Here is a 25090-nt window from a genome sequence, read left to right as displayed (position 1 = left end):
TTGAACAAAAATAAACCAAGCCATTCTAGAGTATGAAAAAAGTGAAAAAACCCACTATGCACATATATAAGGGGGCAGAGCTCAAACTGCACATGAAAGCTTAACTTAAAAAAGTTTGAGAACCACTGGTCTAAACTTATGATTTCTTAGAACATAAAATAAAAAATAAAATATGCTGAATCCACAAGCTTCTATACAAAACGGAGTTAAAAGTTGCTTTTCTATAGAAAGACAAAATTGGGGGGAGGCCGGAGGGAGAAGAGAAGTGTGGGGAGGAAACATCTAACTTTTGAGGTCAAATTTTATCAATATGCCACAATAGGTCATGTACTGTATTAACAGGGTGACCATCTGTCCCATTTTTAAAGGGACAGTCCCATTTTTTGGGACTTTTTCTTATATAGGAGCCTATTCTCCCCCACGCTGGTCCCGTTTTTTCACAGTTGGTATCTGGTAACCCTATGTATTAAGGGCTTGACCATGTAGGGGATCCAGGAGCTGTGCAACAGACCGGCAAAGTCACCACAGGTTTTGGGACCCAGCCTCTGACTCCAAGACACACCATCATGTATCTCATCAAGATCATCCATTGAGCCCGAGTGGTCTCATACTCCTATTTTATATTTTCTCCCTAGCTAGGCTCTGATTGGCTTAGTTTCAAACTGAGTATTATTTATGACTCTACCCATCTTCAAAACCCACTTTCCAGCTTATAGAAAAACAGCGATCTGCCCAGTGACTACCAGCCCTGGCTTCTGGATGGTTTGGGGCACTTGAAAGGAGCCTTGCTCCGTCTCCTTGCATGTGTTCACCAATACAGATATAAACAACACAGAAATTCATTAATTTCTCAACTGCCTTCTGCTCTGTTTTATTTATACTGCAGTGAAATTACAAGAGCAGAAATCTTGGATTGTTGTTCTTTTATTTTTCTGGGGTAGGGTAGGGGTTATGTAACAAGGGACAAAGAGCAGAATGTGCAGCTAGACAGGAGGAACACTGGTGTCAAGGCAGGACACTGTGGGAAGAAGGTACAACATTCGTCAGCATGCAGCCTCTAGTGTTGATTTCAACACCTGGGACTTAGAAGGAAAAAACTGCCATGGCTGCAGGTCATAATAAAGACCCTATTTGGGAATCTTTTAAAGGAATTCCTATACCTCTGGGTAAGAAAGGAACACATGCCAAATGTAAACAATGCAACAAAGAGATACAAGGCCTGGCTGTCAGAATGAAACATTTTAGAAATGCTCCTCAGAAGGCAATACTTTGAAGATGATTATGAGGACATGTCTGAACAATTTGGATCAACTTGTTAGTAAATGTATTTTTGCACCATTCTTATGTACCGCCTTCCATGTCTTACTATCTTAGTAAATGATAAACTTAAATTATTGTATGCGGTGTTGTAGCTGTGTTGATCCAAGGATATTAGAAAGACAAGGTGGGTGACGTAATATCTTTTATTGGACCAACTTCAGGTGTAGCTAGAAAGCTTCTCTCTCTCACTAGAAATTGGTTTAAAAAGATATTGATTGCCTCATCCACCTTGCCTCTCTAACTTATTGTCATAAATTTGTGTTTTGGGTGGATTACTTGCTTATGAATTTCAAAATGTTTGTGTTCAAAATATTAGTTTATTAGGCACGTTAGTTTGTGGTGGAACCGTTTGTCAATTACATTTTTACTGTTACTTCTGAAATGGATTTTTATTGATCAGTATAATCAAACATTCTAGGTAAAGATTTTCTGTTTAAAAAGTAAAGTTTTATTAGGGATTTATGAATTTTAACATTTGGAAAAAGTGGTTTTTTTCCAAGCTGTTTGGTATGTTGCTAGAAATAAAAGTTTTTAACAGATTTAGATAATTCATATGATTTATTATTTTTCCTATAAAACTGGGTTTAGAAAAATTACCATTACATAATGGTACAAATCCCCTTTTTTTAAAAAAGCAGTGCACTGAGTAATAGTGAGTGAATGTGATGTTACTTTGTTTCAAGGTCGAGCTTAGACATAAGGGGTTACAAACATGCATGATCTGCAACGTCTACAACTTCAGAGACACAGAAGTGCTGCAACTAAACATACATCAGTAAATTACCTTATAAAAAAAAACCACCACACTTTCTTCATCATCCAGTAAAAATCAGGACCAGCAAATTCCAGCAATACTGCTTGGTTCATTTGTGCAACAAATTCTCCTCTTCAACTTGTTCAGAACAAACATTTCATTGATGTGGTTCAATTATTATGACCAGACTACACTCCAACCAGCAAAGCAAACATTGCTGGAAGGTTGCTGGATACAGCATATGAGAAGGAAATTGAACAGTGTGCAGAAAACATTGATGGTAAATTTGTTGATCTAAGTCTTGATGGATAAAGCAATATACAAAAAGATTCAATACATGCTTGTGCGACAAGAAGATGAGGTTGTCTATCTTACAGAAACATCCGATACATCAGGAAATGCCCATACAGAAGAATGCTTAAAAGAAATAGCAGTAAAAGCTATAACAAATTGTGAACAAAAATTCAAGTATATAGCTTTGTCAGACAATGCTGCAGATGTAGCAAAGATGAGGAGAAATCTAGAAGAAGAAATTAAGGGAACCTGAAACTTAAAACATATGGATGCCATGCTCACTTGATGCATCTTTTAGCCAAAGACTTAACTACAGCTCTAGGAATAAAAGAAAATGTTGCTGAAATTGTAAAACACTTCTGTAACAGCCACTTCGCTTCAGGCTTCACTGAAGAGAGCAAGAGGATTCAATCTAATTCTCCCCAAGATGTATGCTGGAATTCAGTGGTCGACTGTGTTGAGCTATTTATTAAGAACTGACCTATTCTCATTACAATTTGTGAAGAAAATCGTGACAAAAACAGATGGAACTATCACACGCAAAGCAGTCAACTTTGATGCTAAATATGAGAAGGTCACTCGCCTTCTGAAGTAACTCAGGTTCTTTGAGATGCGTCCCTCTGTGGGTGCTCCACTTCAGGTTTCGGTGCGTCCCAGCACCGTCAATTGGAGATTTTTGGTATCAGTCTCTGGTCAGTGTGTGCGCGCGCAGTAGCAGCCTCGTGGTGCCACTGGTGCCTCATCTAACATGCGTACGGCCCAACCCCTTCAGTTCCTTCTCTACTCTGGAGTGTTTAACTCGTACTCCAAAGTAGATGGGAGGAGGGCGAGTAGTGGAGCACCCACAGGGGGACACATCTCGAAGAACCTCAGTTACTGCATAAGGTGAGTAACCCTCTCCTCTTCTTCAAGTGCTGTCCCTGTGGGTGCTCCACTTCAGGTGAATGTAGAGCAGTGCCCTTATGAGGACAGAAGTGTCTTCAGAGTTGTCTGAGCTTGAATTGAGAGTAATTGCAGAGTGGCTCTTGAATGTGTGTTCAGAGGCCCAGGTCACCACCCTGCAGATGTCTAGAATGGGTACATTGTGTAGGAATGCTATGGAAGTAGCTAAAAGTCTTGTCAAGTGGGTTCTGATGCCCAAAAGGTCTTCAGTGTTGTGTAGAGAATAGCACATATGGATACAGCTGGATATCCATTTAGATAATCTTTACGTAGATATGACAGAGCCCTTTCATCATTCTGTTGTTGACACAAAAAGTCTAGGTGATTTTCAGAAGGGCTTTATTATGTTCAGATAAAAGGCTATGGCATGGCAAACATCTAATGTGTGTGGGATCGCCTCTTGAACATTAGTGTGTGGTTCTGGATGAAATGTAGGTAAGTGAATTGGTTGGTTGAGGTGTAACGAAGACAATATTTTGGGCATAAATTCAGGATGTGTTTAAGTTATCCTTGAAGAAAATAGTGTATGGGGAGTGAGCCATGAGAGGCCCTATCTCACCGACTCTGCACGCGGATGTAATGGCGACCAGGAATGCCACTTTCATAGATAAATGAAGTAATAAGCATGTGGCTAAGGGTTCGAATAGGACTCTGGTGAGACTTCTGAGCACCTGATTTAAGTCCCATGCTGGCGTGGGTTCTCAGATGTCCAGGTACATGTTCTCTATTCCAGTGAGAAATCGCTTAGTAACTGGGTGAACGAATATTGAAGTACCATATACCTGCTGATGGAAAGCCGTGATGGCAGCAAGGTGAACTTTAAGTGAGCTTGTAGCAAGCCCTGAGTTTTTTAGGGATAATAAATATTCCAGAATTAGTGGCAACGGTGCCTGGCTTGCAGATATTTGTTTGTTCTGGCACTATATGAAGAGTCTTTTCCATTTTTGGAGGTAAGTAGGCTATGCGTGTTGGGTTTCCTGCTGTTTAACACCACTTGTTTTACTTATTCTGAGCAGGTTAGTTCGTCGTGGTGGAGCCATGAAGAAACCACACCTTCAGGTGAAATTTCTCCTGGTCTGGATGGAAGACTTGATCATTGTCCTGAGAAAGAAGATTCCGTAGGCGAGGGAGAATGAACAGATTGCCATGCATGTTAGGTAAGGGAACCATGTCTGTTCAGGCCATGTCAGGACTATGAGTATTATGTTGGCCTTGTCAGTTTGTATTTTGTGTATTGCTCTGGAGATTAACTGTATTGGTGGGAATGCATATAGAAGAGGAGCGTTCCATCTGATAAGAAAAGCGTCCCCTAGGGATCATGACCCTAGTCCTGCTCGTGAGCAAAATCTTTGGGCATTTCTTGTTTAGTAATGTCACAAACAGGTCTATGTGTGGGGATTCCCACTTGTGGAATATGTGTTGTGTTATTCCATTGTTCAGTTCCCATTCATGCTCTTGGGAAAACTGTCTGCTTAATGTATTCGCTATCTTTCTGTCGACCCAGGAGGTATGCTGCTGTAATAGCTATGTTGTGTGTTATGCACCAATTTCATAGTTTTAAAGCCGCTGTGCACAGGGAGTGGGAACATGCTCCACCCTGTCAGTTTATATAGAACTGACATTCAATGTTGTCTGTCAAGACCCTTATTGTTTGCTTCGTATAATAGGGAGGAAAAGTAGGCACAAGTTGTGGATTGCATATAATTCGAGCGGGTTCATGTGGAAATGTGTTTCCGTGGGGGACCACTTGCCTTGGATTGTATGTATGTTCAGGTGAGCTCCCCATCTGATCAGCGAGGCATCTGTTGTGATTTATATGGATGGTGGAACCTGTTTAAATGGGATACCTGAGCAAACATTTATTGGATTTGTCCACCTTTGTAGTGATTACAGCACTTCTGGGGATGGTGTGAGTCTTTTGTTTAAACTGTGCTTTTGTGGTATATATACACACCAAGCTCACCCATCCTTGTAGGCAGTGCATGGGTAGTCTTGCGTGTTATACAACAAAAGTGGTGGCTGCCATATGTCCCAAGAGTCGTCAGCAGGTGTGTGCAGACACCCATGGGCTGTCTAAGATCACTGATATGAGGGAGGTCATTGCTGTGATTCAGGGTATCGGCAATGATGCTCTGGCCTCCACTGAGTTCAGGTGTGCTCCTATGAAGTCCACTTGTTGTTCTGGAGTTAGGGTAGATTTTTGCTCATTGATTTGTAGTCCTAGGGAGTGAAAAAGAAATATGGCTTGTCTAGTGATGTGTAACATTTCTGTCTGGGTAGAGCCTTTTAGCAGGCAGTCATCAGGTACAGTAAGATCAATATTCCCTGTTCACACAAATGTGCCACTACCACCACTAGGGTTCTTACAAAAACTCATGGAGCCATAGATAGTTTAAATGGCAATACCCTGTACTGGAAGTGAATTGTCAGAGCAATGTGGATGGTAACGTGAAAATATGCATCCTATCGGTCGAGGGCTGAGAACCAGCCCCTCTTTTCCAGCGCAGTTCAGTGTGATCAAGTTCAATGTGAATTCTGAATCTGTGGGTACAAACAAATTTGTTGAGTTTTCTGAGATCTAGAACGGTCTCCAACCTCCATTTTTCGTCTGAGTCAGGAAATAATGTGAATAAAATGCCTTCTCTCTGAGTTCTGTTGGAACTTGTTCCCCAGCCCCTAATTGTAGAAGGTGATATACTTCTTGTCTCAGAAGGTGCTTGTGGGAGGGGGAGTGGGTTGGTGGGATGGAGGTAAAGGGGACGGTATAACCTATTCAAATGATTTCTAAAACCCATTGGCCTGTGGTGACAGAAGCCCATGTATGATATAATGGTTGTAGCCAATGACCAAAGGTTTGCGATAATCTGCTTATTGGCGCTGGTGGTGGGGGAGGCCGGGCAGACCCTCAAACAATGTTTCAAAATCAGGTCTTCTTTGGTGGTGTTTGGGACATCATAGCCTGAGGCTGGGTAGGGCAACGTCTCTGTGGTCTGTGCCTTTGTCTTTGGTTGTCATATGGTCTCTACTGGTGCTGTGACACATTGTCTCTGCTATGATTGTAAGGCTGGTATCTGCATCTCCTCTTAGGGGGCGTGTAGATCCCAAGGGTCCTCAGTGTCGCTCTAGAGTCCTTCATGGAATGGAGGACCTCATCCATCTTACTGGAGAAGACATTGTCCCTGTTGAAGGGGAGGTTCTCTACTTTGTTCTGAAGTTCCTTTAGGATATCCAATGAGCGTAACCAGGATGCTCTGTGCATAGCAATGGCTGTCACTGATATGCATGCCACTATGTCTGCCATGTCAAGGGATGCATGGTGCACTGTTCTAGCAATATGTTGGCCCTCACTGATGATGGCTTGGAATTGGTCTCTTTTTCCCTCCGGAATTTCCCGGATGATATCGTTCATTTTGGTATAACTGTCATGATTGTATTAGCAAGTAATGCCATGTCACTGAAGAGTAAGCTTTTCGCCCCAAGAGGTCTAATCTCTTCCAATCCTTGTCTTGGGGAGTGGGTCTGCATGGAGGTTGTTTGCCCCATTGGTTGACCACCTCCACCACTAAGGAGTTAGGGTTGTGGGTATGAGAAAAGGAAGTCCATACCTTTATTTGGCACATAGTGTTACCTGCCAAACACTTACTGGTTGGAGGAATGGTGGCAGATGTTTGCCACACCGTTTCTACAGGTTCCATCAAACCATCATTTATGGGCAATGCTATTTTTGTCATGCAAGGTGTGTGTAAGATCTTGAGGAGCTGGTGTGTCTCCAATTGACGGCTCCGGGATGCACTGACACCTGAAGTAGAGCATCCACAGAGACAGCACTTGAAGGAGAAACTAAAAGCTGTTTCCACAGCCTGGAACAAGTTGCAGAAAAATTGCTGCTGTATTGCTTTTAATGTTCTTTCTACATTTCATCATCAAGGAACACTGAAGAAATACCCAACAATAAAGTTAAATTGCATGCAGTAAAGAAGTGGCTGGATCAAGCACTTACTCCACTGCATTTTCTTGGCATCATTCTCAACCCAAAGTACCGGTATAGATGCCTAATTGCTGAAGATGTTGCTGCTATGACATGGGCATCTAATAATCACGCAGTCATGCCAACCATAATAAATTTCAGGGCTGGAAATGAACCATTCAAGCACGACATATTTGCTGATGGTGGTATAAAGAAAAAGACAACCCACTGAACTGACAGACGTCATGAGGTAAGCACCTGGAACTGGAGTTTGTTGGAAGTGCTAAGCCAGCTTTTGACATCAGTAGCCTCCCTCTTCCACAGGCCCAGAAAGAATATTTTCTTCATTTGGACGATTTCTCAACTTTGAATTAATTAAATTGGGAGTTGAAAAAGCAGGAAAACTTGTCCCTCTTCCAGTCTCTGAATAAAAACAGGGAAGGAAGGGATGAGATCTACTAGTTTTAGAAGACTGAAGGACAGCCTAAGTAACTTAAGAGACAGTTCTCATTTTCAAGAGACGTCGACAAGTAGGAAAGCTCTAGTCACTTATACTTCAGCATATTTGAAAATATTCCCAGGTTGACCTGAAATAATCAGTTTAATTCAATGACTACAGTTAATCCCCCTGTTCCTTTAATAAATCATTTAGTTGTAAATGTGAAACATGTTTTGATAAGAGATGTTTACCTATCCAAAACATTTAAAGCTGCTGTTTAATAAAAACAAATTTTATATGCTGTTGTGTTTAATTAAATCCCAGTTACCATCCTAATGCAGCTTGACATAAATCATGAGCAAAAAGTTAATTCTCTAGTAAATAAGCAATATATCTATGATGTTACACCCTCTAGTCTTCATAGAAATATTGTTATAATATGAATACAACATAACTAAGATATACTTTATGCAAGATGGCTCATGTACAATATCATTGGAAAAACTAAGATTTACTGAATGTGATTATCCAATTTGTATGCCTGTATCATTTCTGTATCAGAAGTTAGGAATATTGACTACGTAACAATTACAACTGTGCGTACACTTGGGAAAATGCCCACCAGACAATAAACAATCGTCCTGAATGAGCCATTTAAGAAGGATAATAGAACTCTGAAGATACTAATTTCCCACCTTCCTGAAGAGTTCCCTGGGATGCTGCATTGACTCTACAGGGTCAGATGATAATGTCACCTGATGCAAAATATCACCTTGGACACTGCCGGTACTTTTCCTCTGTAGGGGGACAGGTATCAAACGAAGTTTTCCTGTCTTAGGTAAATCCTTTTTAAGCTGGGGAGGGGGTTAATCTGGACTCTCCTCCATTGCCTACCCAAGAAGAAAGACTGCTGAAAGTACCTGAAGTAACAAAGAAACTAACCTGAGGGGAAAGGCAGGGGTGAGTACAGACTGAGATGGGGTCCAGTTTGTAAGAAGAAATAACTAGAACTCTACGCTACAGAAACTGCAACTTGCCTAAAACAACATTTAGGGTGAGAAATTACTTCTTGAAACCAGTCTCTTCAAGATCTTAAGCTTAGGATGCGTGTTTTGCTTTATTTGCTCAGTAATCTGCTTTGTTCTGTTTGCTATCCCTTATAATCACTTAAAATCTGCCTTTTATAGTTAATAAATTTGTTTTATTATTAAACCCAGTTTGTGCAATTTCTAACTGGGGGGCGGGCAAGAAGTTTTGCAACTCTCTCCGATTTGAGGAAGAGGGTGAATTTTCATGAGCTTGCACTGTGCAGATCTTTCTATACAGTGCAAGACGGTACTATTTTGGGTTTATTCCCCAAAGGGGGAGGTGTGCATGTGAGTGCTGGGTGAATCCTCTCACACAGAGCTGACTTCAGTCTGTGTCTGCTGCTGGGTATGGACCTACCTGCGTGTGTGTGTGCGCGCGCGCACACACACTGCAAGAGGTCAGAGTGCCTACTTCAGCAAAACAGGGAAAGGGAATCCAGGCTGATGGAGCAGGAAGGGCTCAGTGAAACCACAGTACATCAGGTGGCATCCCAGAAGGGGGTGGGGGTCTAACCCATAATATCATTCACCATCTTCTAACATACTAAAATGTACAGTTAATATGAAGCTGAAAGTGTTAAGCTATGTAACTACTTAAATAATGTATACAACTATAGTGTTCCCTCCTAGATGGCAAAAAGGTGTGCCAAATCTAATGTAAAGGCCCTATTTAATTGTAAATCAAGATATTTTAATGTTTATATCAATCAATGAGCATGCACCTTTCTTTAGAAAATAATGAAGTACAAATGAAACAGCTGATCAAAATTGACTTAAAAAGAGGCTTTCTACTTGATTTAAATTGCCTTGATTTAAATCAATCCATCTAGTTTTAGAAGAAACTTTTCCTATTTAAAAATCTTTTCTTTCTTCTATTGCTATTTCTCTATTGAAAGAGACAAAAGGAGAATCTCAGTGTGCAACGCGAAGAGGAAAACTTACGATACACCAAATGCTATCAAATGCACCAACCAACATTTTCCCCTCTAATGTCTTTCAGGTACTGTAAACTGTGATGCTACTTGTAAAAGCAGGTAAAAACAACCCTTTCTGAGAGAAATGTGTTTAACATGACAGTGTCCTTTCACTAGATTGTGTTCCTTTAACTACAGCTGTGCATTTCACCTACATTAACTTGGTCGTTTCTGAATGAAGGCCTTTTAGTTAGAAATGAGTATTCCCACACCATGTCATCACCCATCTAAAGGATAACAAGTATAATATTTTCAAAAAAGGTCACACCATCATCACAATTTACACAAATTGTGTCTACGTTACACCCCATTATATTTTGAAATACTACCACCACCAGATGAGAACCCTTTGCAGTTATATATTTAAGTGCCAAAGAAACCGAAGTACATTTGTTATAGTAAGTAGTAGGAAACATTTATCATCTTTCTATATCCTTTTAAGAAAAAATACAGGATTGAGACCCAGACAGCATATACTAACCTCCACTGACATGCACTTCATAAAGTGAGTATTTAGGAGATGACAACATTCGCATGTCTGGTCGGAATTTCTCTGCAAGTGTTTCTATTACATCTTGCGTTGTGGCAGTGCTAGAAACACGAATACATTTTGTTGCAAAGTTTCCAGCTGCTTTGTCTTGAAAATAAAATCTCATGACTCCATGAAACTCCAAATCCTGTAATGAAATAAGAAGTGAATGTAATTCTGATTGAAACGCTTTTTCTTTTCCCCTTGGGAATGGAGGAAATTATTCCAACCATACACCTTTGATTTATGTCTGTATAATTTAATAAATTTTCCTGAAGTATTCTAAGCACACTGCATTTCAATAAGTAGAGGAAAGGAAAGTTGGAAAAGCCTGGGATATTCTAGAAATGCAGGTGTTTATTTTTTAAATACTCCATACTGTTACGGATGGTTTTATGAGCTAAGCCTTTAATATTAAACACACAGACACCCAAGAATCATCAGTTTTCGCTGCAGAGGAATGAACTCAGCCCTTCATCCTTCCAGAGCAGGCTAAGTAAAATAGACAGTTTACTCAAACATGTGTGCTCTTTTAAATGAGACAAACACCAAAATCCTGTCTGTTTTGCATGGACATTAAAATCCTAATGATTTTTATAACAGAGTTTGTTCCCAGGTGTCCTTGGCAAAAAAAATTCTGGGAGGCTGTTGTCTAAAGTTTTGAGCCAAGAGCCAGTTTATACCCTGAATATTAATTTAATATAACAACTATTGACTGCACCTTTAGCTCCCAGAGACTTAACAGTAGGTGACCACCAAGACAAACCTAAATGGAGCATCAAACCTATGTAATGAACTGATAGGAGCCTCCACTGACACCATGGCAGAAATAGAACCTTCATAATCTTGGTGATATTTTCTCTGAATCACAGATTACTGAAATACTCATGAAAATTATATTTTTATTCTAAGAGGTTAGTGGCAGAGAACGTGTTATGCTCTAGGCCTGTGAAAGACAAAACTTGACACAACAAGATATATATGTGACCAGAGAATGCCAATTTTACTGTGACCACTGTTCTTCCTATAGCATACTTCCTCTTGCTCTTCTCCCTCCCCCACCTTAACAGATTAAGCTTTTTAGGGTAGGGACATGGCTTTATCTATCTGTAAAGAACCATGCATACCTAATGCACTACAGAGATATAAAGAAAAGGAGTACCTTGTGGCACCTTAAAGACTAACGAATTTGAGCATAAGCTTTCATGAGCTACAGCTCACTTCATCGGATGCAACAGAGGTATAATGTCAAAAACATTACAATTGCCTTATACATAAAGGTTACTTCTGTATTTGCAATGCACCCTGGGTTAGGTATTCTATGTAAGCAAACAGAATATTATGGTAATGTTATCGAACGCAAAACTTTAAAGGTTTTTTTGAAGCTTTTAAAGCACCATATTAATTATAGCATAAAAAGACAGTTTTAAAAGGAGAAAAATGGCAGCCCATAATAAAGGAGGGAGGCAGATGAAAACTTAAGGGCCACCATCAGCCTGTCCATGTGAATACACTGGTTTGATAAATTCCCTCTTGAAATATACTTTTGGTCTGGAGTAAGGGAAGAGGAAAAGATAACTAAGTGAATATAGTTGCCACAAAAGATGGTTTTGTTTTTAAATCAGGAATTTTTTCTTATCCATTTACCTGAGAAAAGCACAGACTCCCATGGTGTTAATTGCTGCACAGCCTTTCAGTCTGTGAACTAAGGGGTCCTCTCCTATTCAGATTTATCATTCCTGTTCAAATTTAATCTCTTCTCCTACATTCTGGCAACTTCAATCTTCTATGCAATATAAAAGCATAGGGAACTTTTCATTTTCAGAATTTGTCACATAAAAATGAATAAACATGCACAGATGTCTAATATGAGTTTTAGTCTTGCATTGTGTTTTTATTTCCTTCTATTCAAATTCATGTACTTAAATTTTAGATTTTGCACTGCCGTGTAAAAGTGACAGTCAATTTCATGTGAAAAAACTGCAAAGCACTCAGACCAATTGCAGTTCTCCAGAAAAATGACCAGTATGTGGATGTAGGTGCAAACTACAAACATTTTTTTATTTTCCTTTTTTTTTGTAAAGGGAGGGGTGTAGTATGCCACATTTCCCAGACAGATTTCACTTGGCTATTATTTGTTGCTTTATTTCAGAATTCTTATAAATGTGGGCATTATTCTTTTCATCAAGTTGACATTGACCATTATGCTGCATTTCTAAATATAAATGCACCATTCTTTAGTAGGAAATGGGGACAACTGAAATAGATTATAATTTGGGACTTAAATTCACTGATCCCAAATTAACATTCAGAAAAGCACTCTTGGCATCAATACATAGACCCTGTTTCCAAGAGACAGATAAGGACATACATCAGCAAGAATCTGAATGTACGACGACATTCAGCTGGAAATTTATTTTTTAGTTTTGGATATTATAGAAGACAGTATTAAATCACTAAATGCAATAGATAGCAAAGGGGACACAAAAGTTAAATAGTTCATGCTTAGCTGTTTATGGGTCATTACATTCAATTTTCCCCAACCATTACTCTTTAAAAAATTATATGGATTACAAATTGAGAGCTAAATTACTAACTGTCTAATATGGGTTTTATTTGGGGAAGGGGTGCGTGAAAGATGCGGGAATGGATGAAGTGCCATGGAAGCTTCTGTCCTTAAAGCCATCTTCTACTACTAAAGCATCTGAGGAGAACCCAAGATTCTTTCATTGTAGCAGTAGGGGTAGCCAGGAAGAGTCAGTCCATTACCACTCTGGAGGACGAGGAGGAGAGCCTCTCTCAAATTACCTGCAAACTGGTGTGTATGAGGGAAGCGATGGTTGGAAGGGAAGAAGAAGAATTTCTATTCTATTATACAAGTGGCAAAGTACATGCGTTTGGCTGAAGCAGTAGTCTTCAGAGCTCCAGCTGCCACCACTTCAACAAGTGCAGCATTCAGGAATGCGGGTGTTCATATGTAGCAGCATCTCTTTCCAGAACAGTTTTGGATATTCATGATTTTTGCCATTTAATTCTTGGTTGCATCTAGCAGCTGCACAGATTTTTGTGGGAATACAAATCAGACTTTTTTTAAAGCTTCTGGGATTTTTTTTTAAATGGTGTTTACTTCATTTGTAAAGAAACAATTAAATACACTTGAGCAGAAAGTCACAGTTTAAACAAAACCTAACAGATCTTTAGGAAGTTACAAGGTACTGAAGTTGCCAGAAGTTAACAAAAAGAATAAAACAGAATGAAAACAACTCTCTAAATGTCCTGTCTTTCCCCACAGCTAATTCTGAAACTAATCTTTAACTGCTTATACTTGTTTCACAATGGTGGGGAAAATATTCAAGGCATTACTTAATATTTGATTTTAAAAATTAATCTGGTTCAGACACTATCTTTTCTAATCTGCTTCTACTAACGAAGAATTCAGTCAGTCAATAATATGCCCTTTGCCACTTGTATAACAGAATGCAAGTTCTCTCTGTAGTTGAACAAGTATTTGTGATAAATGTAAGGGTGCTTGGTAAGGACTACTGACCTGTATTCCAAGACATGGTTTTTGTATTGACTTTCTGGATTGCTAGGCCCAGATTCTTAGAGGTATTTAGACGGTGTGCTCAGTGTTATAATGCCTAACTGATTTAGAAGCCTAAATCTGTATTTTCAAAAAGGGATTTAGGAACTTACAACCTAAATACCTTTAAAAATCTGGGCCTTAAGACTATATGGCTTTGTCTTAACTGAAAAAGTTGTGTTTTTACCATAGGATAGCTAAGGGCTTGTCCACACTGGTGCTTTACAGCTCTGCAACTTTCTCACTCAGGGGTGTGAAAAATCACTCCCCTCAGTGCAGCAAGTTTCAGTGCTGTAAAGCGCCAGTGCAGCAGACAGTGCACCAATGCTAGAAGACGCACTCCCAGCACTGGGAGCTACGCCCCTCGTGGAGGTGGGTTTTTTCGAGCACTGGTAACGCCCTCTCCCAGTGCTCTGCTACGATGACACAAGGCACGTTAAAGCGCTGCCAGTGTAGACCAGCCCTAACACAAATTAGCTGTTTTGCTGTAAAATCCTATTGGAGGTGAGAAAATGTAGTTTTACTGTAAGATAAACTAGGTGAGATCAACCATTAGCGGGGGAAGGGGATACAGTGTTAAACTTGCCTGGCTAGGTTGTGGTAAGTTGTCTTATCTCACTATAAAAGCCTAGTGAACTGTTTGTTTGTTAGTTAGTTACCTCACTGTAAAAAAGACACTTTTTTAAAACAAGGACAAAAGCCTTCCAGATGAGAACAGTTTCAAGCACCTCTCTCAGGTAAATACAGTCACAAGACTAGTGATTACAAGCCGTTAAGACTGACTGGATCTAAAAACTACCCAAATAATGGATAAATGATCATGGGGTGGAGAAAGAATGAGTCAGACTTCACATTTGAATCCTGTAACCAAGACACGACTAAGCAAAAAACTGGCTCTGGTCTACACAACAGAGTTAACTCTGTAAGCGTCTATTGGTTAATCTACACTGGCTCGGGTGCACTGCCTACAGTAGTGCTTTATAGCGCTGAAACATGCTGCGCTCGGGGGGGGGGGGGGGGAGGGGGAGGAGGAGGAAAGAGTTTCTTGAGTCAGAGATGGCAAAAATAGGCTTCCAGACCACTGCAGAACTACAGAACTGTATCATGTGCATGGGGGTGGTGGGGCAGAAAGAGTCCCAGAGATAGGACAGACTCTTCTGCCAGACATCAGAAATGGTAACATACAAAAGCCAGTAGGAGAACACTTCAATCTTCCTGGACATTCAACAACAGATTTAAAAGTAGCCAGCCTTCAACAAAAAAACTTCAAGAACAGACTTCAAAAGAGATACTGCAGAGCTACAATTCATTTGCAAACTTAACACCATCAATTTGGGCTTGAATAGGGACTGGGAGTGGCTGGCTCACTACAAAAGCCATTTTCCCTCTCTTGGTATTGACACTTCCTCATCAATTATTAGGAGTGGACAACATCCACCCTGACTAAATTGGCCTTCAACATTGGTTCTCCACTTGTAAGGTAACTCCCTTCTCTTCATGTGTCAATATATATATTTATGCCTGTGTCTGTAATACTCACGCCATGCATCTGAAAAAGTGGGTTATTTACCCACGAAAGCTTATGCTCAGATAAATCTGTTAGTCTTTAAGGTGCCATCGGACACCTCGTCACATTTATTGGAAGCAGAAGAATCAATTAATCTTACACAGGTCAAAAAGCAAAGATGGTAAAAACTCTGAATCACTCCCAAATAATGCTGAATTGAAAGTAAAAGAGGTGAAAATCTCCAAATACTATTAGTAATCTCCTGAACGCTCATGCATTCCACAATTCAAACCTTTAAAAATACTACTTTTATGGAAGAAACTGAGCACTTCATTTTAATATATAAAACATTTACTTTTAATAAATTCAAAACGCTTTACACATTTTTTCCAGTGGCATAGTATGCACGTATAACATTAGTTTACAACTTTTCTTCCAGAAGAATTAGAGAAAGTTTCTCTATCTGAAGCCATTCATTCATTTAGCTGATGTATTGTATACTATCAACAAAGTTCGTTAAACTTCTCCGGTAGCAATGTTTAGATGGAGAAATTAATAGAAATGGTGTATCAAAAGTGTGTACCAGGTATGTATATGAAATTAAAAAAATAAATTTCGCCAATGGACAAAGTAAAGTTATGTTGTTAAGTGTATACTAAGTAATCTATGGCCTCTTCAACAGATACTCTTGGATACTGAGTTATGCCTTCAACACAAATGCAACTGATTTTCACAAAAATTTCACTTTGTGATTAACTGTACTGAAGATTAGTCTATTTGTACCATCTAAAGAGTTTAAATTGGCTTGCTTTAAACCACCCACACCCACACAATGGATAAAAGAGTTTTGCTTTCCCAATAAAGCCAAAGTCTAATTTTAAGTATGATATACATTAAGTACTAATAACCTTCCTTTACAAAGCAGAAAAAAAATAGCAATTTGCACAAAATGTTTTACTAACCTCTTCCAAAAAAGGTTCAAAATTCACACCATAATTTTAGTAAAACAACAAAGACATGGATAATGTGAACATAAATGTTGGGATTTTGCTGCTTCAAGTAAAAATATATCCCATGTCCTCTACAATGAGCACAGAAAATCATAGGTAATATTTATCTGCTAAGTTTCTTCCTGTATAATAAAGTGACTGACTGATTAATATTGCCACAGCCAGTCAGATCTGCCCCTCACATCCAAAACAATATATTTCATAGTTTCAGTTATGACTTGTTTACTGCAAAATAAAACAGCAGTAAATACTATGTGCCACAGGAGAGAATAATTTTTAAAATATCAGTTTCTTCATATAGACAAAAGCCGTCAACAGGTGTCAACAAAAAGGTCACGCACAAGCTAGCTACGCTACAACAGAAAAGATTTCAAAACACAATGAAGCTTCATGAAAGGCTTTTAAAATATTCCGTTTAGAAACAATTCTGGGTGTCTCTAATTGTGTTACTATGGGTATTTGCATGAAAACAGCATCTCACCTTTGTGCTTTAGGTTATGTCTACACTTGCAGAGTTTTTGCACTGTAAATTTCACCGGTGATAGGGAACTGGTGAAAGCGCTGGTTTGTGTACTCACTTAATTCCTCAGGCGTCAGAGTGTTTACATTAGCAGCAGCGGGTTCTAGGGCAGCAAGTGTAAAAAAAACAAAAAACCCACCCCCCACGAGGGGAGTAGCTCCCAGTGCGGGTGGACTGTCTACAGCACTGAAACTTGCAGCACTGGGGACGGTTTCCCACCCCGAGTGAGAAAGTTGCACTGCTGTAAAGTGGCAGTGTACACAAGTCCTTACTTTCAGCAGAAAGGTGAGCTGTGCTCTTGGGGACAGCTAATGGCAACATAGATATCGGTCTTTAAAAGAGATGCTACCCCAAAAAACTGCAAGAGAATATAGGTCAAGTATGAAATCTAGGAATAAAGGTTTGTTAAATATGCAGTGTAAATATACTGTTAAGCCAAGGGATGATTTTGAGATATTTCATAGCTAACTGAATTTGTCTATGTTCAATATATTTCCCTGCTTGAAAAGCCCTGTTGGGAAAAAGGTCTTTGATGGTCTTCCAATTCCCTTTGCTCCTTTGGAGCAGGAAAATATAGGCAAATAGCCAGAAGAAAAGAGATTCCAGGAGCGACTGGTGCTAATAAACTTCCGCACTCTGAAGTAGGTGGTGAAAGGAGTCTAACAGTGAAACAGTGGTCTGAGCAGTGGCGGGAACCTGGACTTCCCAAAAAATGGAATAAAAAGGCTTCAGCAGTCAGACTGATTATACTCAGTAGTGCATGTCTGTATCTCTGGATGCTCATGTATGAGAAAGTAGAGCACTCCATTCCAGCAACTGATGGGACAAGGATGTTATCTCTTAACAGCTAGAACATGATAGTGAATAAGGAGACTGGAACAAACACAGAATTCCAAGGAGCCAATGGTAATAATGGGGAATGAATAGGCCTATTTTAAAATATTTTTTCATACTTCTTAATTACAAAGCAATAACGGTATCATTAAATGATATCTGAACTAGATATTAATACATACAAGATCAAACTTTGGACAAAATTTTATTCCTTTAAAGCACAGCATATATGTATGGGTTTCCCTTTGGGACACTGCCACCACAATCCTGCTGGAACACCCCTGAGGGAACACACTTTTGGCATCAGCCCTGGCTAGCAGAGTTGTTTTTTGTTTGGTTTATTTTTGCTTCCTAAGTGACTAAGTATTTCCTAGCTCCAATTGTCATAGTAAACATTTTTTCTTCCCAGTATCTAACAGGTAATCATGCAAGTATTACTGCAATGACAGCATTAATCTCAACTCTCTCCGTTCCCTTAATTCTGGCTCTGCAGAGATCTAAACAGGACAGGACTGAAATCCAAACTTCTAATCTATGACCGTTATTGAGACAAATATATTTTCCAAATATTCTGCAAACTTAATATAAATATAATAAACTTTTAAAAAGGAAAGGAGTACTTGTGACACCTTAGAGACTAACCAATTTATTTGAGCATGAGCTTTCGCAAGCTACAGCTCACTTCACTGTAGCTCACGAAAGCTCATGCTCAAATAAATTGGTTAGTCTCTAAGGTGTCACAAGTACTCCTTTTCTTTTTGCGAAGACAGACTAACACGGCTGTTACTCTGAAACCTGTCAAACTTTTAAACTGGCAATTAGTCTTAATTAATTTAAAATTAATACAAATTAATTTCAGGACACACCACACATACAAAGTCTGGCATAACAATAGAACTCCTACTGGAGAAATTGCTGGGAAAACTCATGGGATGCCTGCACTAGATCTGACCTGTCGAAAAATGCTTGATACATTACAACGGAATTAGTCCCTCCCTCTTTCCATAATCACAAATATGCACTGATTCAGTCATCCTTAGGACTACCACTGACAATACAACAGAAAAGGCAGTGATCCTTACAAGATTTTAAAACTCAGGATGTTTAGTCATCATATGAGTAAGCATTTATGTTTGAATGATGCATAAATCAAAAATATTTTTAGCATGCAATTCCAACAGCTACATCAGTTCATAGACAGGCTAGATTTCAGTGTACACCATCTCTACAGTCAAGTATTTAAAAATCCTAACTGAACTTGAAAAAAAGATTGATGATACTATTAGTGGCAATTGCATTAAACTCCCTTCTATCTAAAACAATGATTTTTGCCTACCTGTAGCATTCAGCCAGCTTTTAAAAAGCTGTGCGGCTTTATTATCAAGATAGAGAACTTTGGAACAGCCAGAAGTCTCAAAATGTGACTTTAAAAGATCTTACATAGATATTTCTGAATTCACTCACAGGGTTCAAAATACTCAGATTTATTTTCATGCAGCTAAGGTGGACTGATTTTAAAATGAAGTAAATCATTTATTTTAACCATACTTTTAAAGGAAAATAACTGGATTTAAAATAGAACTGTAGTCATTTCTTTTTTCTCCCAGTTTTCTAAAGTATATTCTCTTTGGTTAGTAGTAAGGTCAAAACATTTTGGTCATCTATTTGATGTATTAAAATTATGAGTTGCCTCTCTAACCGTTCTTTTTGAAAGGAGACATGGTTAGCTTCCTCCCGCTGGCTGGTACGTAGTAAAACTGCAGAAATAGCTTCAGCTACATTTTTAAAGTTGACATAAAAATAAGTGGCCATCTCCACAAAGCTGATTTGCTCCAAAACTGCTATTTATAATTTACATCACATTAATCACTCCTAGCATACAAGGGAAACATAGGATGTACTAGATTTTATCAATACAAAAATATACTGCAGTCATTACCAAAATGAGAGCAGTAACACTATCACAGATTTTCCCCAGGGTCTATTGCACTGTATTTATAGGGAGACATTATGGTCACCAAACACACACCAAAACAGAATTTGACTTGCTCCCACGTAATCACACACATTGTGCAACACCAGCAGAATTAAGCAGCAACTTACTTTATTTATTTTATTGTTGTGGTGGGGGAAGTGAAACAATTAGATATGACCCAAAATATACAGGAAGCGCATCTAAGTAAGAAGGTGGTATTTTTTAAATAAATAGTCACTTTTCTGAAGAGTTACAATTTTCAGGAACCATTTCTGCCAGTTAGACCCACAGAGGCAGAATCCAGCTCCACTGAAGACAGTGAGTTTCTGCATGGACACAATGGTTTACCTATATAAAGATTCAATTGTGGGACTGGCACTTAAAACCTTGTCTACTCAAAGTTAGATCAGTTTAATTCAAGGTGTGTTCTTAATTCAGTTTTCTTATAACAGAGTTCTTGGACAAGGGTGTATGAATATTGATGTGTTTTGAACATAATTAGAGTCATGGAGGATAAAAAAAGTAATAAACCAATTTAAGTGGAACAAAAGGAAAAGAACAGCTATACTAAAAACTGATTTGATTTCCCCATTAATGCACAAACACTAAAAGCAGCTTTTTATTCATGCAGTTACATAGGTGTTGTTACTAACAGAAGTTACATACAATGTTGATGTGAATTACACACATTAAATCTTCTAGCTGTTTACGCCTTTTCATGTGTTAATATTTACAATGGATTAAAACAAATGTCATCTCAAAGGTACACCTTGTTTGTCTTCCTTCTCCCTCTGGAGTACTGTTTAGTTGCTCTATAGGAAAGCTTGCAACATTTAGCACAATAGAATGTAAGTTATTGTAATTAAACATCATGACTACTCTGTCAAGCCATCAACAGTGAAGTTAAACATTCAGTTTCACCTTGGTTTAAAAGTAGTATCAAAGAATAAAGTTTTATTGGAGGTTCTTATTTCCAGGTTCATAATAGAACTGCCTAAACTAGGTAAATTCGACAAAGATTTCATACGATTGCTAACACTATTCAGCTTCTCAATCATTAGCAATGTTGGGCAGTTTTCCCATGTACCTCACATTATATTAAGAATTTATTTCATGGTAATAGTTTGGCAGAAATAGCTATATGCAAAAGACAACAATCATTTTATTCAGTAACTAACCCTATAGTTATGAAAATAATTTTCTAAAAGAACTTCAACCAAAAACTTTAAGTGTTATATGAGCTACAGCTGACCATAAATATCTTCAAACAGAAAATTTCACCACCCCAGAAGCAATCCAGAATACAAGATACAATGCCTACTAAAGGTAGAAAGTACTATATGGGCTCTCTTCCATTATTCTCACAGGATTACACGTCTTTTTTTGACAATCTTCATAAAGAAGAGTATTTTCTATTTCACTTTCTTTAAAATCCACTTTATAAAATTATTTTCCTGATTAAAATTCTTCCTTAAGATTTCAGAAAGCATTTAATCTTGTTTTTAAATTATTTATTCAAGAGAATTACAGACAAAATCCTTTAGACAAATTTAGGGGCACTATGGCATGTGTTTAGGGGCAAAGTTTTCGCTTTGCATTTTTTGGTGATGTAGCCCATTTAGAAATCAGTCCACAACTGTCCGTTTTAACATCCTTGAAGAAGGAAGGGATTATATAACAAACAATATTTGATAAAGTTTGAACATCCAAGGTACTGTATCTTAACTTAGTTGAGGTAAGCCTGTTTTTATCAAAGAAGGTTTAACACACAAGGACGCATCAATAAAGGAGTACTAAACATATAAAGACTGACTGCCACCTAAGGGTTGTTCTTGTTAATCTGCAGTTTCAACTGTAAACGACAGTACTCTCAATAGCAGCAAATCAAAAAATAATACAGCTTCAACATTATATTTGTAACTGGAAAAGTAGCCTACTATAGCCAAATGCACCATGATTAAATCTCAGAGTACATAGCAAAGGAAACTGATTACAGCAGACAAAAGGTGTAAAATATTGTTTAGAAATCTAGATATAATTCAATTTTTATTTTGAAATAGTTCTTATTCTGTTCATGATATGACCAACCTACAAATATTATATCTATCAAATTATTACAGCGGACACATATCTAGTTATATTTTGATTGAAAAACAAAAATAAAAATACAATGCACTGTATGCTATATATCCTTTAACGAGAAGGAAGCTAGTTAGAGTTTGAAGACTAGAGTTAAGAAATCAAAACCCCTGGAGTAAGCATGGAGGCTAAATATACTATATCAGAGTTACAAACAAAATTTGGTGCCTAGATGCCAGTGTAACTACACAATATAACTTGTGCAGATAGAACAGACAAAAAAAGGAAGCAGAAAAGACAAGGAAAATATACAGTTAAACAGGAAAATAAAGTTTATTCAAACCAATAAGGTATTCCCTCAAACCATGGAAAAGATGCCAACAGAAAGCAACATACCACGATAGGACAAAATGCAAGGTGGAAATTAAAAGGGCACCTGAAGAGAAAACCAAGAAATTCTTTAACTTCAGAGGCAGAAAGCCTACTAAACAGGTCGCGGTCGTCTGCTCTCCTGGTCTACCAGGGAATAAAAAGAACATTACAAAAAAGAGGATACAATCATTACAGAGAAAAGTTAAACTACTACTTCTTTGCATCAGTTTTCATCACAGAGGATGATGGAAACATAGCCAGTACAGATGCTACACTTTGCGGACAGACAGAAGATATTGTCTCAAAGCTTGAGGTGTCAGAAAAGTGGTACTGAAACAACTCAGGGTAAGTCTCAAGCCAGATCATATCAGGGAAAATCGGCAGAGAAAGTAATAATTAGTTTAAGTACTGAAACTTTGTCTTCTCTTTGGTACTATTGCCTATCGTTCACCTTAAGAGCTGTAATGCTAGTACGCCAAGTTGTTTTTTTTTTTAAACGAGCAGTACAATTACAGCAAGTTAAAATTACATTCTATAAGCATTTGATTACCTATCCCAATAGTAAATCCGAAGGTGAAAATAAATCTCTCAACAACCTGCTCAATGTTTCTGATCCATTTTAATGTCCAACACCCCTTTGAAAAAAAGCTATCAACTGCTGTCCATTTCACATCTTTTGAATATGGAGCTTTCATCACCACAAAGCTTTCAGTTGATTTACAATACCTGTGTGACAAAAATTAGATTTCTACCTTTTGATGTACTGAGTGTATTCCTGAAGGAGTAATTATAGTATTGTAGTAATGTTTATATTTTTGTTGGCAATTCATTTTAAGGTTCTATTTCAGTTGCTTATATCTTTTTTTCAACCACCACCACATTACGTACTGAACAAGCATTTCTAAAGTTTAATTTAAGGAGTGAGAAATTTTCAGAGTGTTAATTTTTTTTAAATGGTGTTGGAGTTTGATTAAATCTAGCTCAGTGACTTAAGTTATCCAATGCAATGCCAGAGATGATAGGCTCATAGACTTTAAAGTCAGAAGGGACCATTATGATCGTCTAGTCTGACCCCCTGCACAATGCAGGCCACGGAATCTCACCCACCAACTCCTGTAACAGACCCCTAACTTATGGCTGAGCTACTGAAGTCCTCAAATCGTGGTTTATAGTCTTCAAGGTTCAGAGACTCCTCCAGCAAGTGACCCGGGCCCCACGCTGCAGAGGAAGGCGAAAAACCCCCGGGGCCTCTGCCAGTCTGCCCTGGGGGAAAATTCCTTCCCGACCCCAAATATGGCAATCAGCTAAACCCTGAGCATGTGGGCAAGACTCACCAGCCAGACACCGAGGAAAGAATTATCTGTAGTAACTCAGATCTCTCCTCATCTAACATCCCATCACAGGCCATTGGGCATATCTACCGCTAGTAGTCAAAGATCAATTAATTGCCAAAATTAGGCTATCCCATCATACCATCCCCTCCATAAACTTATCAAGCTTTGTCTTGAAGCCACATAACAGCTTGGTTTCCCAGTGTTATGGTTTCTATACAGCAACCTTAATTCCAATCCCTTGCATGTATGCACATTATAATAGGACAGGGACTCCATTTATTTCTATTTAGTTGCATCTTATTATATAATTAAACAGCCAAACAAATGGCTGCACAATTGCCTCTAAACTGTGCCACCGTACTGAACCACCTAAAGACGTTTCCATGGTAGATTGAATCAAGTCCTAGCACTGACTGACGGTTTTGACTGACAAAATGTTGAGCAGAAACTTTAACCCACTGCAGAAGTGGCAGACCTGGATATGAAAAAAGAGTGTTCTAGAAGATCATTCCCCAGCCAAAAGAAATAATATCTATTTATGAATTATACAAGAGACAATCAGTTAACCTTAAAATCTCAGTATTTTGTTCCTAGACAAGTATACTTTTCCTCATAATTCCTCTAACTTTCACATACTGTCAAAGAAATAAGTTACCGAATACAGATTTTTTTTTTAAATTTACAGAAAGTCAACAGGTTGGTTAAAGCTATTTTCCACAATGATTAAGTTCTGAGTTTTTAATGGTTAATTTAACTTATCTCAAATCTAGAAGTGATGACAGGGAATTAGTGTCTTCAGGAACAGTGTTTTTTTTTCAATTAATCATCATTAAACTGGATTGGATGAAGGCAGGTAATGAAGTCACCACCTCAGCAAGTGATGAATCCACTAAAAGTTATACTCAACTGTTCTGAGAGTGAGAATTTGATGTATACAGCCTCATTATTAAGTTATTTTTATGTTACCTGCTCACTGTAGTAACTTAATTTTAATATGCTGTGTGTACTAACACCAAATCCAATGAACCAACGCTAATGCTTAAAATATCCATGCTGTTTCCAAAATCTGGTAACTAATTGTATCAATATATAGTGATATGGAGACAGCAGGCATATTTACTTTATTTTATAAGTTTTAAGAGGATGAAATTAAGACCCAAATTCTGCTTTGTTGCATCTATGAACCTCGCAAACTGGTGATGTTCACATATACTGGACAGCAATTTCTGTAATTTCATGACTGACCCTGAAAGGTCTTGGCAAGCAGTATATGACACAGGTTTAGAAGGCAATGCTTTGTTTGTAAGAACGTACCTACAGAAGTACACCAAATCTCTATCTTCTCTAACAACTAGTACAAGTGATGCATACAAAACCAATTGATGCAAGAGTCAGGCACACAGTTACTAAAATCACAAAGGAATAACATTCCAATAAGTCTGCATTACAGGGTATCTGGCCAAGAAGAAATGGGGCTCATCACTAATCTAATGTGCCCTCCAATCATTACTCCAAGTCATTTTTAGCTGTAAAAACAAAGATAACCAAGCAGCTAGATGACATTTTAAA

General features: G+C 38.3%; 1 protein-coding gene across 12 annotated transcripts in view; it reads right to left on the bottom strand.

Moving 5' to 3' along the window:
* Positions 1-25090, bottom strand: part of AFDN (afadin, adherens junction formation factor) — a 216269-nt gene that overhangs the window by 137826 nt on the left and 53353 nt on the right. For all 12 annotated transcript variants that reach the window (XM_084624826.1, XM_084624831.1, XM_084624836.1 and 9 more), the window contains exon 2: positions 10260-10455. In XM_084624826.1, the coding sequence (XP_084480952.1) occupies positions 10260-10455 (196 nt within the window). The remainder of the gene's footprint in view (positions 1-10259; positions 10456-25090) is intronic.

The sequence above is a fragment of the Lepidochelys olivacea genome (genome assembly GCF_965140295.1).
Source record: "Lepidochelys olivacea isolate rLepOli2 genome assembly, chromosome: 3".
Taxonomy (NCBI): domain Eukaryota; kingdom Metazoa; phylum Chordata; order Testudines; family Cheloniidae; genus Lepidochelys; species Lepidochelys olivacea.
This window is presented reverse-complemented; position numbering and strand designations above follow the sequence as displayed.